The 18,856-nt window shown below is 44.6% G+C and overlaps 1 protein-coding gene across 2 annotated transcripts in view; it reads right to left on the bottom strand.

Annotated features, from left to right (window-relative positions):
* The window catches only part of ZFYVE26 (zinc finger FYVE-type containing 26), a 657,581-nt gene that overhangs the window by 107,262 nt on the left and 531,463 nt on the right, over positions 1-18,856 (bottom strand). For both annotated transcript variants that reach the window (XM_078659543.1, XM_078659544.1), the window contains 3 exons: positions 14,399-14,601; positions 12,970-13,111; positions 775-834 (listed from right to left, as the gene is read on the bottom strand). In XM_078659543.1, the coding sequence (XP_078515669.1) occupies positions 775-834; positions 12,970-13,111; positions 14,399-14,601 (405 nt within the window). The remainder of the gene's footprint in view (positions 1-774; positions 835-12,969; positions 13,112-14,398; positions 14,602-18,856) is intronic.

Raw genomic sequence — 18,856 nt, 5'->3', positions numbered from 1 at the left:
GAACTCTGATTTCCATACATTATCATTTGTGTGCTATATAGATTTATCAGTAAAACTGTATGTCTGTGCAATTTTGGAAAATATGCTTACTGTAAAACACAATGTTCTACCACACAATGCTTTTGTTACATAAATAACTGTGCCACCTCATGTCCATTAAAGGTAGGTGGGTCACAAACGTTTGACATACTAAAAAGTAGGCGAGGACTCAGCAGTTAGGAGTATCCATCAGAAATGTAAAATGTTAGCATCTTAAGAAGGTGTACTTTAGTTATGTTTTGATTATGCGATCAAAGTAAATGAAAGTCTAATACTATTCATAAAGCATGACAGTGCCTGGACATTCCATATAATGTCTGTCATCCATGTGTTACCTGTAGCTGAGTATTTACGAGTCACCAAACTCCAGGAGTACGTTTTTACTGCTCACCCTTCTTGCCACAAAAATCTAAGGATAAACTGTTGTTTCTTGGAATTCACTCAACTTGCAGTAGTACCTGACTCTTGAGGTTCCACGGGCAACAGGCAATGGTTGCTATAAGGATTGTCCTGTTACTCCTACTTTGCCTAGGCTCTGGAGACCTGGTCTGACAGTAGGAGGCTCTGCTCTCAGATGTCTTTCATAGCTTGCATAGGGTACTTAAAAAAATAAAAATGCGTATGTGCAGAGATTTTCTACCATTCTCCTTCTCTGTGGTTGTGTAAACAGACTCTATGGGTAGATGGTGTGAATGTACTGCTCAAAAACGCGGAAGCTATGCCTTTTCACAATACCTGAATGACGCGGAAAGCAATTCCAAAACCTTCTTCTACATTTTTTCCTCCCAACATGACCTGAAAAATCAAGATACCAATAGACATCAATTGACTTTTGAAAACAAGTAATATTATCTTTTTTATACATGTGAGAAACAAGCAAATACCTTTCTTTTCAAATATATTAATTTTATGCCTTTAACTATTATAGGGAAGAAATGGTTTTCTCCAGCTTTGTTTACATCATTACCATGTACAACTAATTTAAACTGCAACACTTTCACTCACACTTATATGTCAACTCTGACTCCAATGGCCTGAGAACAAAAATGTTTGGCTTATACTAAGTAGCTAAATCCCACTCTGACATTTAAAACCAGGTCATGCAGCAAAAGGTAGCTAAGTCAAGCTGATAAAACAAATGAATTAACTGATAGATTACTCACCCTTTAGTCTAACTCACAGTTCATTAACATTTGTTAAGTGATTTTTCACATAGCACCATGAACAAGTGGAAGACGTCGATACACTATACACTTCAAAGATTTTAAAATTAGGAGCAGTAGTCAGCACATGCAATTACTACGACAGTATATGAGGTGGATCAAAAACAGAATTTAAAAATCTTTGTAGACTCAGTAGATTTCTCATGAACAAATGTGCACAGCATTCAGAGATTGCGTAAATAGATTCTGTTTGATATAGAGGTTGGCGGAAGGAGAAACAGTGAGTACCTGGGATGAGATGTATATAGGCCTATGAGGTTAAGTGTAGGTGGAAAAAGCTTGTGTTCAACAAATTCCTTAAAGGAGTGATGTCCACGGTGGGAAGAGGTGGGTGGCAGACATGTGTGAGCTACAACTCCTGGATTGGGTCAGAATGTTTAACAGCGCCAGAAGGGCGGTGGTTGAGGTTCTGCAAGCAACATCGTGTCTAGAAGGAAGAGTTTGCATGCAAGGTAAGATGTCTCCTAATGTAGTGTAGTTCCTATATTCCCAATAGGCTCTGCGCATTGGAATACTATATCCTATAGATTAGACGTAGGACTGAGGTCTACTAGGTCTCTATCGAATATACTAGACTTAATTGTGAGTGCCAGCTAGCTCAGAGGTCTCTAGAAACTTTCTTGAATGAACAAGAAGGGATTAGTTTCTGACAACCGCATAAACATGACAACTTTGTTTCCCCAAGATAAAACTGATCTTCAGAGTCGTGGAAACAATAGATAGATATTTTACTCAGTCAATCGTGCATGCTTCGTTTCAACGGAGGTGCAGAGAAATAGAGAGACGGGCGTTTTCAATAAAAAGATTTATTAAACAGTCTTCTTTCTCATGCAAAAGAAATGAACTGCTACAATCGTAAGACTGGCTGTAAAGTATAATGCATACAGCAAGAATAGTATTATAAAATAATACTGTAAAAGCATGGTATGGTTTCTAAGCCATAAAATACATACACAAATAAAAGGTTTAAAAAGTACTCAAATGGTGCTTCCAAAATACGCCTACCCCGGTGTGCCTAACCTGAGTCTGGTACGAGGGAAGGAGTAAGTGAGGTGTAGCATAAATCTAGTATTCTTTTTGCCAAGAATCTATCCAAGATTTCTCTTAGGGTCTAATCAGCTCCGTACCTTGGTTTAGAATGAAGGAGGTCTGGTATCTCTCTGTCACAGGACTTGATTTCCCAACACCCCGCAAGGGGAGCTTGGAAACACTGGAGCTGGATCTCACGGCAAAAGAAAAGACAGCGTCTCTCTCTCTCTCAGTGCATCTGCTGGAGGGTCGGCTTCCTTCGGCACTTGCTGTAGCGAGCTGTGTCGGGCAAGTAGATAGTCGAACTGCTCCAAACCACCGTGTGTTTGCTATGGCAAGTGTGGGCATATTTATACCTTGAAGGTGCCGAGATTGACGTAAAGGTGGACATAATAACGTCATCAAAGAGTCTCAGTTCCTTGAAAACTCCATGAGTTCTTGGACAAATCAGCATTCAAGCAAGGGGAAGTCCCTAACTGCTGAAGCTGAGTTTTTCCAAGAAATCATTGTGGCTTTTCGGAAGTAGCCATGCCGTATTTGGACTGCATGGGTCATCTAAATATGGTTATGATTTCAATGCCTATATAAGGACAAGGTGATTTATACCTATATAAGGGCATGAATCGGGAAAATTACCCTAGGGTCCTAAAATGCTATACAACACTAAGAGAATAGTAAGGTATTTGCAATGACACATATTTCACCAGTGAAAACTGAGGCACAAGTGGAACTAAAGCCTCAGAAGACAATGATTAGTTTGGCTGCATTAATTTAAGTATCTTTGACTAAGCAGAGGTCAGTGGTTTTCAGGTTGTGCAAGACAGAATTGCAGTAATGCAGCTTCTGATGGACAGTTCTAACCACTGATTCCTCAACTTTAGATTGCTCACAGGCATCAATCTGGATTTGTAAACCTTCTCTGCAGTACCTCCTGTGGAATACTAGCTGTTACTATGGGGCTCCCTGAATGTTTCAGTCCCACCTCCGGAAGTGATGACAGAAAGCCTCATATAGGCACTACCTCTGAATGTGGACATCAGCTCCTCTTTTCCCTTCGAAGCAGATCCAGAGCTACACTCCCAAATATTTCTAGGTTTTACCAATTTCACGAAAACGAATTCTGTGACAGTGTGAAGGTAAGTCTCCCACTAAAATTACAGTATATAAGCTGTGTCAGGCCTGTAGGAAACAGATGTCAGTCATAAATCCACAGGCTGTCGGCTTTTGGTGTTTTGACTCCAAGCACGACTCAAACGCCTGCATTAACGCTCCTTGATGCATACCAAGGTCATCTTTAAGCGCGAAGCGAAGGTCGGCGCTGCCGAGCATGAGACAGAGGACAAGTTCAATTTGAGCTCCTAATTCTGTTCATGCTTCTGGTCGCCGTTTTTGGTTGAGTGCAAGATGAAGTTGAAAGACAAGTGTTGATGCAAGCATAAGAATGTCAAGCAGGGTTCAACCCTTTCCTGACATTCCAATTCCAGTGAGAAGTCATGCAGTAGGCACTCAAAAACTGTGACTCTTGCACTGTGATCTGATTCGGATCTGGTTTTGAGACTGGAGTCCATGCACCATACATTTCTCATGCAACCATCGACTCCACAGCAGATTAGAGGGAAAATGCTGCAATTCTGCGAGATGGTCCTGGTCCGTCTGGTGCGCCTTCATTCAGATGGATTTGTCGAGAGTTTCCAGCTGGACTTTCGCTGGTGGATTCTTCCACAGTGCTGATTGACCCTGTTCGGTCTAAGTCTGATCATTGAGCAATGCTAGACTGCGCCCTAAAACACCTTTGCCATAAACCCCATATGTGGTGCCTAACTTTCAGCTGGCCGCAGCTTCAGAAGTGCCTGTTGCAGGCGCTACCCCCAATTCCGATGTTGAATCCAAACTGATTTCAGTCAGATCTTGATCCACGTTGAGCTAGAATATAACTACACGATAAAAAGATTCCCCTTGTGTTCCCTTGCCTCAATATCAGTTGCTAGAAACCATTTTTGGTTCTGGCTCTGATGTCGTTCAGGGGCTTAACAAAGTTCCCCACAAAAAAGATAACAAGGAGGGGGCGGACAATTTACTACCTGGATTGCTCTGCACCACAGGCGTACTCTTGGGGACCCATTGTTTCTAACATGAAACACAAGAAACTTTTCGTTCAGTCTTCTGTTAGCAAGGTAAACCCTAGAGCTTTCCCCACTCTCCTCGTGACAGATAATCCAAGACTGATGATCTATGCAAAATAGATTTTTTCTTCAGTTAATGTGGCCTTAAGATAATTGAATGCTGTTTGTCTCTTGATCAGTTATACACACACATTTTAGAACATGGTGAGTTATCTCTTGCCTGCTCCTCTGTGCTCAATCTAACAGGTGAATAGATATGAATATAATGCTCGCTAAGGATGTTGCAGTGTCGGACATCTAACAAGCTGCTAAGTAGGCAGTGTTTGGGCTGTTTTTTCTGGTCCTATTGCTGCTGTGTCCCAAACGAAAAACCCAAATAGTCCACAGGTGTCGCTTTTGAGACAGATAAAAAAAATGGTGTACAGCATACCCAATGCTGTGCTGCATTGTTAAAGAGGACACAAAACAAGGTGTGCCACTATGACGCAATTGCCTCATTTTGTAGGTGTACCCACCATGCATGCAAGTGCCCTCAAAATAACAAAGACAATTATTTTCTTAATTTACAGATTCAAGTTGGATAAGTGGGAAAAAAAAATTGTACAGAAGCACTTTTTGATTTTTTACTAAATGGGAAAAGCAACACAAGGGGCGCAGGTGAGGACTAACAACCTGGAGAGCGCAGGTGGAGGAGTAAGTCGCACGGAAGGTGCAGGCGGTGGAGGCAACATTGAGGGAAGGGATGGGGACAGAATCCATACCAACTAGGAAGAAGTGAGGCTACAACAGAGGGTTGGGGAGGCGGAAGCAACACACAAGGCATTGGTGGGGAGAGTAACACGAATGGGGAGGCAACATGGGTGAACAAGAGGAACGTGGAGCATAAGAAGAAGAGCAGCACACAGGCGAGAAAACAACTGGGGGACAGGCATACAAGTATGAGTACAGCAAAGACGCGAGCGGTGCAGAAGCGCACAGGTCAAAGAGTGCGACACAGAGTGTGGTGGAGAGGCAGAAGGGGGAAAGTAAGTACACAAGGGAGACAGCTGAAAATCACATGCACTCTCATGGAGTGCTTAATCAAAAAATAAAAAGTAGCACTCATAAAGTAACCAGTGAAAGCACACGTGATGAGGCCATGCTCCAAGGGGGGACAAACACAAGAAGGTGAAGAAAAGCCCACATAAGCTGATGAATTAAAAGAAAGGAAATTATAGTGGGAATAAGGCCAACCAAGGGGTGGGCTCAAAACCCATTGTAAGCTCACAACATATCTTTTCACAGACAGAGTACTTGCGTTTGTTGGTAGGTGAGACCTGAAAAAAAGGCCTATACACTGGGCCCCTTCAGGCCATTCCTTCCAATGGTACCATGTTGCCTGATAGGCAAGCTCAACACTGCCTCAGAAACCACTATTGAGAGTGGACGACTTTGGGATTTATTCAGTAGGTGAGGAGTCTGTGGTTCGAAAGAACACTTTACTTACCTTCTCTAATGCTTTATCTAGTAGCAACTCTATCTAGCCACAGATTCCTTACCGTAGAATATTCCCAGGTGTCAGATTGTATCTGGAATTGTTTTTGCAATTTCCCTTGTGCAGCAGTAGGTGGCGTTGATCGGTCAATGTGGCATCATCTGCATCGGAAGTGACATGCGTGGTGCCTCTATAGCCGCCACCCCAGCACGCAAACCCCAGTTCTTGACTTTCCGCACCAGAATCATGGAGCCAAACTGAGAAAGAATAACTGGTGTGTCAAAAGGGAGGTCCAATAGGATCTCTTAAGTTAGAGACAGTCTGCAGAATGGGGAGGACGGGAGAGTAGGAAAAGAATATCTAGCTAGATATAGTATCTACCAGATAAAGCACTACCAAAGGTAAGTTACTAGATCATCAGGTAGAGACTTCTAGTTGCAGATTCCTTACCTTAGAATAAATACCAAAGCAATATCTCTCCCCGGAGGTGGGTCTGCAGATTGTTTCAGAATACGTAGTCTTGGAGGACCGAACGGACAAAGTGCCCATCTCGCTGGACCCGACTGTTGTGGCAGTAGTGTTTGGCAAACGTTTGCAGTTATGCCCACGTAGCTCCCTGACACACCCGTAGCTCTGGTGGAGCGAGCTAGTAAGCCCTCAGGGGTATGTTTCTTGGCCAATCCACAGTAGATTTTATTGCAGAGAACGATCCATTGGGAGATATTTCTCTTTTGAATTGCCTTCCCTTGCCTGGCCCCTGCAATTCCAGCAAAGAGTTGATTGTCCACCAGGAAATCTTTGCTACGATCAATATAGAATGATGATGCTCTTTTTACATCCAGGTGGTGAAGTCTCTAGTCTTCTTTAGAAGTATAAGGAGGGGGGATAAAGGTAGGCAGGGTGATATTCTGCCCGATGTGAAAAGGTGTCACTACCTTTGGTTAGAAGGATGCCAGCGTTCTTAGTACCAGTTTGTCTGGGAAAAATGAAGTGCAGTGAGGGTTAATGGAAGGTGCTTGCAGCTTTCTAACACACCTAGCAAATATTACCACAAGGAAGACAGTCTTAATTGTGAGGAGCCTTAGGGGCAGCTGTGCATTGCCTAGCAAGGCGAACACATGAGAGAAGTTAAAACTAACTTCAAGTCATACTGGGGCAAAATGAAGGGCATGCATGGAAAGATATGTTGCAAGCCTTTAAAAAATCTAGTCATAACAGGTGACCTAAACAGGGAAAGTTAATCTGGCAGCTGTAGAAAAGTGAAAGTGATAGATAGATAGCCTTTCACTGTACCCATACCAAAGCTTTGTCAGGCCAGGGATAAAATAAAGAGGAGGACTTAAGACGAGGGAGTAGAGGTCAACAGATTTAGATACACACCATGTCACAAACTTGTCCCTTCGGCAGGCATAGATAGCTTTGGTAGAAGAACGCCTGGCTGCCAGAATGACATCATATACTTTGGGAGGGAGATCAAACACCCCAAACTGTCGCAGCTCCATCTTCCCTCATGAAGGTGGAGAGTGGAAAGGTTTGGGTGCAGTCCCTTGCCCTGTTGCTGTGACAAGAAAATCCTCCCGAAGGGGCAGCATGACTGCAGGAAAGATGCTCATGCTCAGTAGTTCCGGATACCATACTGTCTGTGCCCAGTACAAAGCCACTAAGATGACTTGGGCACGGTCATACTTGATCTTTTTGAGAACACTAGACAGGAGTGGTATCGGTGGAAAGGCATATAGGAGCCCTGAAACCCGCTCAAGACAAAATGTGCCTCCAAGCAAGAGATGCCTTAGAAACTCCAGCAGGCAGAAGTGCTGACATTGCGTGTTCTCAGTGGCAGTGCACAGATCTAACCAAGGATCTCCCCAATCCTGGAACAGGTCTAGCACCACCTCCGGATAAACATGCCATTTGTGAACTGCTAGGCATCGACAGCTGAGTCAGTCTTCTTTGACTTTCAGAGAGTCGCCAGATGTTGAAGCATCAAGAATATGTCCTGGCGTTCCAGCATTGTCAAGAGACATAAAGCCTCTTAACATAGGGTCCACAACCCTACACAACCCTACTTGTTGCAATACCACATGGCGGTGGTGTTGTCCATGAACACATGAACTTGCATTCCCTTGATGGAAAGAATGCTTCAATGCCAGATGGATCACTCTCACTCCAAACAGACTGATGTCGAACTGAGACTGCAGAGCCCACATGTGCCAGTGTGCATATTTTCCCAATTGATGCAGAAGGTGATGAGACCCAGTAGACTCAGAGTCAGTAGCATAAACATCTAGGGAAGAGGCAGAAACATCGAGATCACAGCCTGAATATCCTGGACTGGCTGTTAAAGAAGATAAACCAGAAACAGCACTGTATCCAGAACAGCTACCAGGGAGCACCTGAGAGGGAGTCTGTGTGCATTCAGCATGTAGACAGTGAACCACAACGAATGCAGGAGGTTCGCCGTAGTCTGGAGGAGGGAAGTAACTGCCTGGGGCGAGCCAGCCTTCAACAGCATATCTTCGAGGTAACGGAAGTCTAAAACCCCTAACCCTTCACAGATGTGCTGCAACCACTGCTATTAACTTGGAGAACACCCAAGAGCACTAGTTAGGCCGAAGGGGAGCACTGCGAACAGATAAGGCTCCTGACCCACCATGAACAGCAAGTAATGTCTGTGGGCCAAAAAATAACGGGGATGTGAAAATAAGCACCCTGCAAGTCCAATGCTACCATCCAGTCTCCAGGGGCGAGCGCAGATAAGACCTGAGGCAGGGTGAGCATCTTGAAATGTTCCTTTTTCAAGAAGTAGTTGAGAGGATGCAGTACTAGGATTGGACACAGGCATCCATCTTTCTTTGGCACTAGAAAGTAGCGGGAACAGCAGCCCGAGCTACTTCTGATTTTGCCACCTTTTCAACGGCTCTTTGGCTAGAAGGGCCAGTACTCGGAAGAGCGCAAGGTGGTCCTCTGTCAGCCAATCTGGGGATGGAAGGAGTGGTGGTGGGTTTGTTGGACTGGGAGGGCATGACCTCGTTGGACAATCGGAAGAACCAATTTGTTCAATGTTATGTCCCTCCACTGATGCAGATGGAGCAGAGTTCTGCCAGCAACCGGGTGGCCATTCTAGAGGTCACACTAAAGAGGATTCAATTGCACAGCCGTCGGGGGAGGAGACAGAACTCTGGCTTTGGGCCCCATAAGGCTTCTGGGAACTGCGTCCACGCTATGAAAGGACTGAGCCTGCTGTCCATGGTGGCTAGGTGGGAAAGGACGTGGCTGATAACCCCTACCAAAGCACTGGAAGGGGCATAAGGAGGGATGCGTCTGTCAGGGGCTACAGAGGCCCCATGACCTAACGGTGGCGATACCATCTTTAAATTGTTTCAAGGCCGAATCTGCCTAGTCTCCGAAGAGATGGGTTCCATCGAAGAACATGACCATAATCGAGGCTTGGACATCCCCTAAAAAGTCAGTATTCCTCAACCAGGCTCGATGTCTCAGTGTCACCGAAGAAGCAATGGCTCTGCCCAGTGAGTCTTTCATATCCAATCCGCATTGTATTGTGAACTATGCTGCGTCTCACCCATCATATGGGAATAACAGTCCAATAAGTACACAGTATTCATAGATCGCAGTATCAGGCTGACAGAAGAAATACATTCTCTTTTTCCCAAAGCATCCAACCTCTTGGATTCCTTGTCCAGTGGAGTGGTGGGGAACGTGTCAGGATTGATCCTGGAAGTTGAGGCCTGCACCACCAGGCTCTCAAGGATATCAAGCTGGGAGAGAAAGGCTGGGTTCTCAGAAGCAGGGAGATAACAGCGAGCAATGGTCCTGCGCATGGGAGTGCCTGTACAGGCTAGGCCCAGGCCCGAGCAGGATATCATTGAGGACTTTGTTGAAGGGTAGCAAGGGTTCTGATGGGAATACCAGTGGTTGAAGCACGACCATCAAAATGTCTTTTGACTTAAACATTGTGCAGCAGTAGGTCCAGGGTCTCAAGTGTCATCCGAACCACCATAGCGAAGGCAGCCCCTTCCTCTTTAGCCACTGTGGGAGAAGAGAGGAGATCAGTGTCTGGTGAGGTACCAGGGCACTAGTGTCAGCCAGGTCCTCATACCTGTTAGGGGGTCGGAATAGGGATCCTCAGATCCCTTCCATTTGTGTTCCTCAGTGAGCTTTTCAGTATAATAGGGCTCTGTCTACAATTCAGGCCATGTAGGCCTGGCCGGCACCAGAGCAGTCATCATGGGATGCCGGTCCTGCTCCATATGAAGTCAGGAATCAAGATGGGTTCAGCAGCGTCGAGAACGACGCCACTGGAATGGTCTCCAGATGAGGTCGCGGCCGGGACTGATACGGATCCACCAATGGATCCTAAGGGGTTGGCTGACGTTAAGGTTGAACCAGCTCACAGAGCAGCAGTCAAACACCCTCCTGAGCCCAAGCGACCCAAAGGTCCTCCAGACGGGGTTCAATCAGCCAAAAATGAGGCTCATGGCCTCATAAAATTCACAAATTTGTGCGGGGGTGGCTCCAGCTCCGGGAAATTCAGGCAAGTGGAGACCGTAGCCAGTACTTGACACTGGCTGCACGGGAACCATCTGCGAGCAAGCTTGGCACTTGTGGCGTTGTCCCTTGCGTCGTCAGAAGAGCAGGAGTGATGCAGAGAAGCCGAACAGTGCTGTGACTTCTTGGAGTTCTTTTTGTTGGACACCAGAAGAAGTCCTGGAGAGGGACGAGGACCAACATCAACAACTCAGGGAGCGGTTCAGAGACATCCCACGTGAACGAGACTTGGAGTGGCACGGGATTGCGCAATGAGTTGCGAAAAGCTTCATGGCTCGCTCTTGGATGGCCTTCTGGTTCATGGTTCTGCACTTCGCCTACAACGCATAGTCGTGCTGCTTTACGAAGCACCACAAACAGACCGAAAGGGGGGGTCTGTAACCAACATCTGTCGGTGACAGGCTGCACAAGGCTTGAACATGGTGGTTTTTTTCAGAGACATTTGTGTAAAAAACAAAAAACAAAAATAACACCAGTTGTCGACAAAAGGGTCAAAGCCAGTCAAACAATGACTGAGGCACAGAAAAGAAGGAACTGAAGTCAGCACCCTGGTGTGGTGCATATTTGGGAGCTGAATTACGCTGCCTACTGGTGCACAAGGGGAATTGCTCAAAACTTTCTGGATCCAGTCTGACGCCTGGGAATATTTCAAGGTAAGGAATCTGCGGCTAGAAGTGTCTATCAGATGTATCCATCACAAGAATAAGCTACTAACACACTTTCTGGTAAATACTCACCCCTGCCCTCCCATTCATTGTTTAAAGCAAACCTCTAGTAGGTCCTAACAGTCCGGTTTAGAGAGCACATCTTATCAACATTCCAATTTGTTGCTCTAAGTCTGAGGGCATGGTAGTAATGGCTGATAAACTGATGTCAAAATGGAGCGGATGGAGCCTACGTATGGCTCTATGTGACCACTTCCGGTGGTGGGATGGAGAGGTTATGGAATATGATAGCACCACCCACAGGCATGCCGTAGCCATTGCAGAAAAGGTTTCTGGATCGGGTCTGGCACCTGAGAGCACTCAAAAGATGAGGAATCAAAAGGTAAATAATCTCCAGTTAGATAGAGTATGCATCAGAATTTCCACAGCATGAAAACCACTGTGATCTCTTCCTAATTGTGTAGCAACGTTAAATAACTAAGAAAACTCAGCTTTGAGTGGCGGATCGGATGCTGTCTTCACAGAGCATGGTTGTACGTTTGCTGTGCAGTTGTTGGGATACTAGTGACCAGTAAACATTTTAAAAAAGTGTTGAGACAAAGAGAAAATGCAACAGATTTTATTTGGAAGCTTTCTGGTCAGTCAGTTATGGGCAACAGCATTGTTTTAGGAATAATGTGCAGTATTGTTAATGATCAGTTATTAATAAATGATTAGTAATATTATTTGTTATATTGCAGTTGTTACTTCAGTTTCTGTTCAGGTGTTGCTATTGTCCACTATTATTGCAACTGTGTTGCTGCCCTACAAAGATGAACGTTTGAGTCGCTAAACCAGGACTTGAAAATGTGACATGCATAAATCATGAATAGAGCAATATCAGAACAAGTGCAGATCTGCAAAATTAATTTGTCTTCTGTTTTTTATACCATGTTGGGTAATATTTTACTCAATTCAAAAACTGTTGTGAAATCTACTGTAATTTTGTTTAAAAGTACAAACTCAAATCCCACATATTGAAAAGGAGTACAGACTTCATAATTATCACTAAAATGTGCAAGAACAAGAATCATACACATTAACATGGTGAGAACTTTAAAAACGAAACATTAAATTGAACACAAAGCAACTAACCAGTGGCAACAGTAAACTTTCACAGCAGCCATTTCAGGACGTTTTCATCCTTGCAACAAGAAAACAGAGTTGTATACAGATTTTAAAACTTGGTGGATTCTGTATAATTCTGACCAGGAAAATTAGCATATGGAAATTAGCAGGGGCTGGTTAGAGGTCTAAAGGGGCAGGTCCCATACAACATTACCCAAAGTATTTAGGATTTAGGGACGTAGAGGGTAGTTTTTTGAGTGACATTTAACAAGCATCTTGTAGGTTATCCAACATTTGCATAACAAAAACAATATTGACCAGTCAAGTTGTCGCCTAAGGTGTCCCTGTTGGCACTCCTTACAAGAGAGGTAACTGTGCCAATTGTGTTCTAAGCCAATATATTTGGCGTCAGAGTACATACACTGGGATAGCATTGTCCCAGTGTTAAGACTCCAAGATTACTAGCAAGTGAGCCCCCCAAAAAATGGACAACTGTGGGTTACCACCAAAAAAGGATCACTCTGCAACACCAAGAGTTCTGTTTTAAAATGTAAATGTTTTAAAAATCATAGTGAGATCAGATATGCAGAGAGAGCACATGCATAGTAGGCTGAGACTACAGAGACCCAGCCATATTGTGGGGCAAGCCTGTTCAATAGTTTAACATTTCCAATAACTCATTTTTAAGATCACATACTAAGGGATGGTAGTGAGAGTTAGAGGACACCAACTCTTCAACTCACCGTGCATGCCACATCTTCTTTCATCATGTCACTTCCAAAGAGTGTTGGGGGTGGAGTGGTCATAATCTTGGAAGTACCGGAGCCTTCACATCGATGCAGAAACCTTGTTACTTCGATCTGCATCTCAATAGTGCTGATGTGTCTAAATTTGAAGGGAATGTCTAAAAGTTAAACAGGCTTTGTGCATAGGGATTAAGAAGCATAACACAACAAGGAATATATTTACCCAAGAATTTCAAATTGAAACATAAAAAATGTGCCAGCCTAAATGGAATCAGAGTAAAGTCTTGTCTGGCCTTGATTACTTTTACAACTAGCTTGGACAGAAACTGAATAGACTATGAACAATGTTTAACAAGAGCTAAAATGATATAACAGATCACAGAATATCTACTCTGTAGCGTAGAGACGAAGACACAGCAAGACATTACATTTCATGCACATGAAGTTACATCTTGTTTACACATGTTGTGTAACTGCATTTGTTGTGTAGGCTAACTGACAGGCCATGATGGCCGATGCTTCTGTATTTCCTGGTTTCCCAAATACAATATATTTGAAAATGATTAAGATGCTCAAATTAATAAGACGTACACCATCCTTAGATTGTCTTTACAACTAAATCATTATTAATACATTTGGGGCACTCCAAGGGTGAGGCAGGTGGTGTTCTCTTTAAATCATCAGCCAATCAAAAACAATTTTAATATTATAGCCATGCTGCATGTTGGTAACATCGTAGTTAAAGTGGAAGCAAATTATTTACACATGCGTTTGAGATGCAAGTTAAATCATCAAGATACCTCTTGAAGCATCACCCCTGACCCTATCAGGGGGACTATGACATGGGATTGAAAAGGGGAGTTTTAAAGGTTAAACGTTAAAGGAGGCATAGACCAAGTATCACCTAATGGACACAGAAGGAGTGATTCTGTGAGCGAGACTGATGAAGAATGTATTTCATTGTATTCATATAGCACACCAAACTAGCTATACAGCGAAAAAGTGGGGGAAGGAACCCACAGCAAGAAGCAAGTGTAGCTTGCCCAAAAAAGTAGTTTAGTGTTCAAGATGTTCAAGGCTAAGGTGTTATGATCACTTTATTTAGAGATAATATACTCTTTGGTATGTTCATCTTTAGGTCCTTCCAGAAGTGAGGGACAGAGGGAACTAGTCAAATCTACAAGCTAAGGAGGACAAATCTTTCCTTTTGATCTCATTCTTGTATTATCTTAATGATCAATGATCACAGTCGTGATCTTTGAAAGACGTTCGGTTTGTCAGTACCAACGGTGCTTCTGGCAGCTTCCCCCATGTGATGCTTCTCCAGCATGCCCTTTATGAAGCAACCTTTGGTAGGGTAGATGTTATATCTTAACTATAGATAAATTGCTGCCTAGCCCCTGCTACCTGTATGCCCTTTGAATACCTGGACACATCAGAAGCAGTCATTTTCTTTCGAAATGTGCTGACGGGCTTCTTTCTCCCAAAGCTCTTTGAGATGTCTTGCAAGTATGTTCTGAGATGGTCTTTTGCTTTTGTCATCCACTTCTGTTTTTCTCCAAGTTCAGTGTAGTTTTTTGCTCTGTGGTAGAAGAACCGAATACACGTCATCGCTGCACGAACATTATCCTGCAAAAGGAGAGTAATAGATGAGCAGAGGTGAGGGATCAATTTTTTAAACACTGGACATTTTTAATGCAACATTTATATGAGTTTTACCAGAAAATGTATTTACTCCTTCTCTACTCCTAAAGTCCTTTCAGTCCAAGGGCCACAGACCAGCAGCAGTACATAAAGAAAAACAGCAGTGAAATGTATAACTAGATACAAGCAAACAAAAAGAACACTTTCCATTTCTCCTTAGCTTGCTTAGCAAAAGGGAATATTTTCCAACTCAATTAATTCATAGCCAGGAGTGTATTTATTTATGCCCTTATAAAATAAACTACTTTTGCAAGAAGTGGAATGCCTAATTCTAGTCAGGGAAAGGATAGGCCACACATCCATTATTGTTCTGGCTATCAATGTACCATATTACACTAAAGGAGTGTCATGCCCTTTAAACACTTGTACTATAGTTCGAAGAAAAGCTCAATTCTCAGTGAAAAATATATATTTTAGCCATTTGTGTACCTTGCCATTAAACCCGGCCTCTGACAAGCTGCTGGTTTAGATGGCAATGTTGATGATGTCATAGATAGTGGACAGTTAAAAAATGATCAGTGTTGATACCACCACCTTCAGCTTATAAAGGATGTCCAGTACAGGCAACACCACATCCTCATTTTTGCTACTTTACCAAAAGACAGCTTTAAAAGGGATCAAGTGGCCGATTTTCTTCTGCAAAATGCTGCCGTAGTCTAAGGGATTGTTTACTCTAGCACCTTTCCTAAGTAAGTCAGAGAAGAGGACAAAAAAGTGTTTCAATCTCTGATCGTAAGGATGGTTATTTAGCATCAGCTTTACTACTGCTGACTTTAATGCAAGGGGAACAACACTTTGGATCAAAGTGCTTTTGAGCAGCGCAAGAGTTTGTTATTGCTATGTAGGCAAAGCGGTTCCATTTTTTGGATGGGCAGGTGTCCTTGAGGGAGAAGAAAGCTTTCTTTCTTTAACTTAGCCAACAATGACCCATCCGTTGTTGCATATCAGCTGCAGGCGACTCCATGATAGTTCCAATAGTAGTTATCTGTGAAGGAACATTTTATTTATTATCTGAAATAAAACAAGAGATTTTCAGATAACCTGAGGTGAGGGCACAACAGTGGATTAACTGGTAATGGGTGTTTGCAGCTGCACTATTCTGTGAAATTTTCTTTTAGCAAGTTAGAAACCCGACTTTTGCGCAAAGAGAAAAAAGGGAGATAAAACCAGAACAACGTTTATATTGCTATATTGCAGCAACATGCATTCCTTTACAAAAATATCAGAGACCCAATGAACCAACCATACTAAGTAAGGTCATAGGTGGTGTACCCGAGTGATCACCAGATGCAAATGCTCCACCTGGCATACATAACATTATCAGGACACAATATATTCCTTATGATTCTAGTACTCCAAGACCTAACCCTACCTCTTTCACAAATGGTTGAGGACTGCCTATGTGTGAAATTCAAGTCCTCAAAGCTTTTAATCAGAAACCTAACACTAATTTACTTGAAGATCCCACTGTCAAAGCGATCCTCAGAACACATGAGCATTGCCTCTACCGTACCCTACCAACCTAGCCACTGCCAGCATGTTTTTTTACTGTCACATTTTTTTTTTTTTTTTAAAACCTTTATTGAAAGATGCGTATCAGTACAAGCGCAGGCCTACAACCACAGGGGCCGGCCGCAAAAGCAGGAGAGGCAAAAAAGGAGCAACAACAATGCGCATGGCAAACTGAATACAGTATAGACGTGAAATAAAGTCGCAGCACAGTAGGCGCCAGGATAAGAAAGGTTCCATTTTATATTTATAGAGGAGGTAGCAGCCATATCTACCAGTGCGTCATGCAACATAGACAGAAGAGAAGGGGGGAGGGACGGGAGGGATATAGCCCCCCACGCAATCAGGTAACCATAATAGGGCAAATCCCAAAGACATCCTATGCCCATCAAAGGGGTCAAAAATCAAGGACAAATCGTAGCAAACAATTAAATAGGACGCCACATAGACAGCCCACCCGCCCCGAAAAGAATAAAGTGCAGACACTTGCAAAACGAAGGAGGAAGAAAAAGGGACATAGCCCACCCCCTAGAAAGGAAGCAGAAAGGGACCATAGAACAAAACAAGCTAAAACAACAAACACCCCTCCCACCCTACATCACTGTAATGGCTATGGCCTACCCCACTAAACAGCGTGCCTGTCGCCCCAGAAAACCCGAAAGATAGAAGAAAAGAGAAAGGGAGAAATAACGGAGAAAGAAAAGGAGAAAAAGAGAAAAGAAGAGAAAAAAGGAGAGAGAGGGGAGAGGAGCCGGCGATCGGAATGCAGAACACCTCCCCACCCGCAACAAAAGATCAATAATCGAGGTCAAAAAGGACACCGAGAAAAGCCCCCACAGAGGATGGAGACAGAAACTGTCCAAATAATGAATAATGAAGCCCGGAGATGCCATCAACAAAACGAAAGTCCCGCAGGCACCCAGGCACGATCACCCCTGTCCACTTCTACGAAGAGCAGAACTGCCAGACCCCGGCATGGCCAAGAAACAGTACGATACAGTGGGCTCATACCAGTCAGGGAAAACAAGTGGAATCCTCGCGGAACAGCGTCCCGGCCACCAAGGAGCAACCAGGAAAACACGGCTGCAGTCAGAATGCAAAAGTACACCAAATATCCACGTGGTCAAGTACAAAGTCAGGCCCGTCCAGCACGAAGCAAAAAAATCAGGACGTGGGAAACACTGCAGCATCGGTTTCAAGTCCACTTGATCCCATAGAATCGAGCAACCATCAGGAGATTCCAGCACAGCAGCCGGAGGAGGCTCAACGAAACCAATTCGGGGAGACGACACAGTATCACAAAATGGCGGAGCAACCATGGCGGCGACCCGCAACTCCAAGTCCCGGCATTGCAAGGACAGGTCGATCCGTAGAGCAGCCAGGGCAAGCAAGACAGAACTCCGTGTAGGGGCCACCCAAAACAAACAAGGCCGGGGAGAGCAAATGCAGCAACGTCCCTGTTTCCAGGAGGAAGACACTCCGAGAGGCCATCCGCCATCTTGAGTACATCGCCCGCCGCCATTATCTCGTCCGCCTCCAAGTCCACCATGAGTGCCGGAGGCCCCAGGACACACAGTAGATCCGCGGCGGATGGCGCTCGGCGGAGAAAGGAGAGTCACCAGAAGAACGGGTGTGCTCCCCACAACTCTCGGGGAGCCCAGCACCGGATCCCAGGCGGGACAATCAACAGGCGTGGGCGTCTCTCCCAAGGGGCGTCGGACAACACGGTTCCTCTCTCCGGTCCGGCAGGAAATCGGGCATGTGGGGCGGCCCACTATCGGGGGTGGGTCCGCTCCCGTCTCTCTGGCCCGCGGCTCTCAGGCTCCCACCATTGGGTCTCTCCACCGGGTCCGGACCGCCGGCGCTCCGAACACCTCCGGGCAGACACTGCACTCGAGGCCCCGGCGTCAGGGCCGGGAAGGCCGGCAGGACGACAAGGGCAGAACGCAGAAACCACTGCACGCCGGAGCCCCGGAAACAGACGATAAGTGAAGGCTCTTCCCCGGTGACCAAATTCGGAACACCCCGAACAGGATTAAAGACAGGATAGATGGCTGGGAGGAAAGGATCACGGAGCGAGGCGTTTATGCGACCGTTCCGATCGCCATCTTGGCTCCTCCCCCCCTGTCACACATTCTTGAAGCATAAAGACCAAAGAAATGGATCAATGTATGTTGTGCAGGAGGGAAAGCGAATCGTAAGAATGGTGCAAACGCTATGAAGACACAACCTACAGTGCTGGGAAAGACAGCATACAAATGAGGAAGCTTTCAGCAAAAAATCTGCGTATGAATCCCTGGCTGAAAGCTTTCTGGATGAAATGTCCCGAAGGAATCTACGATGGATATATGTTTGGAGGGCCACACATGCTGCCTTTGCTCAGATTCTCTGTGAAGCCCAAACTCCTCTAATATTCTAAGCTTTCAATATACAAGAGACCATACACTTAACAGTAGTGGCTTAGGAGTTCAAGTGGTTGCACACAAGCAAGGCCAAGAGAGGGTTTAAATCTAACTAAGTTGCAGGATCCCAGTGGGAGGATGGTAAGCTTTTATCTGGGACATCCAAATTAAATGATTCTAGCTTTTCCTGAATCATGTCTTCAAGTCTAGCACCGAAACATGGCGGTAAGAAGGAGGAGTAGTTTCTTACCTGTAACTCCAGTTCTGTA

The sequence above is a fragment of the Lissotriton helveticus genome, chromosome 9, assembly GCF_964261635.1.
Source record: "Lissotriton helveticus chromosome 9, aLisHel1.1, whole genome shotgun sequence".
In the NCBI taxonomy this organism is placed as follows: Eukaryota; Metazoa; Chordata; class Amphibia; order Caudata; family Salamandridae; genus Lissotriton; species Lissotriton helveticus.
Note: the sequence above shows the minus strand (reverse complement) of the source record. Positions and strands in the feature narration are given on the sequence as shown.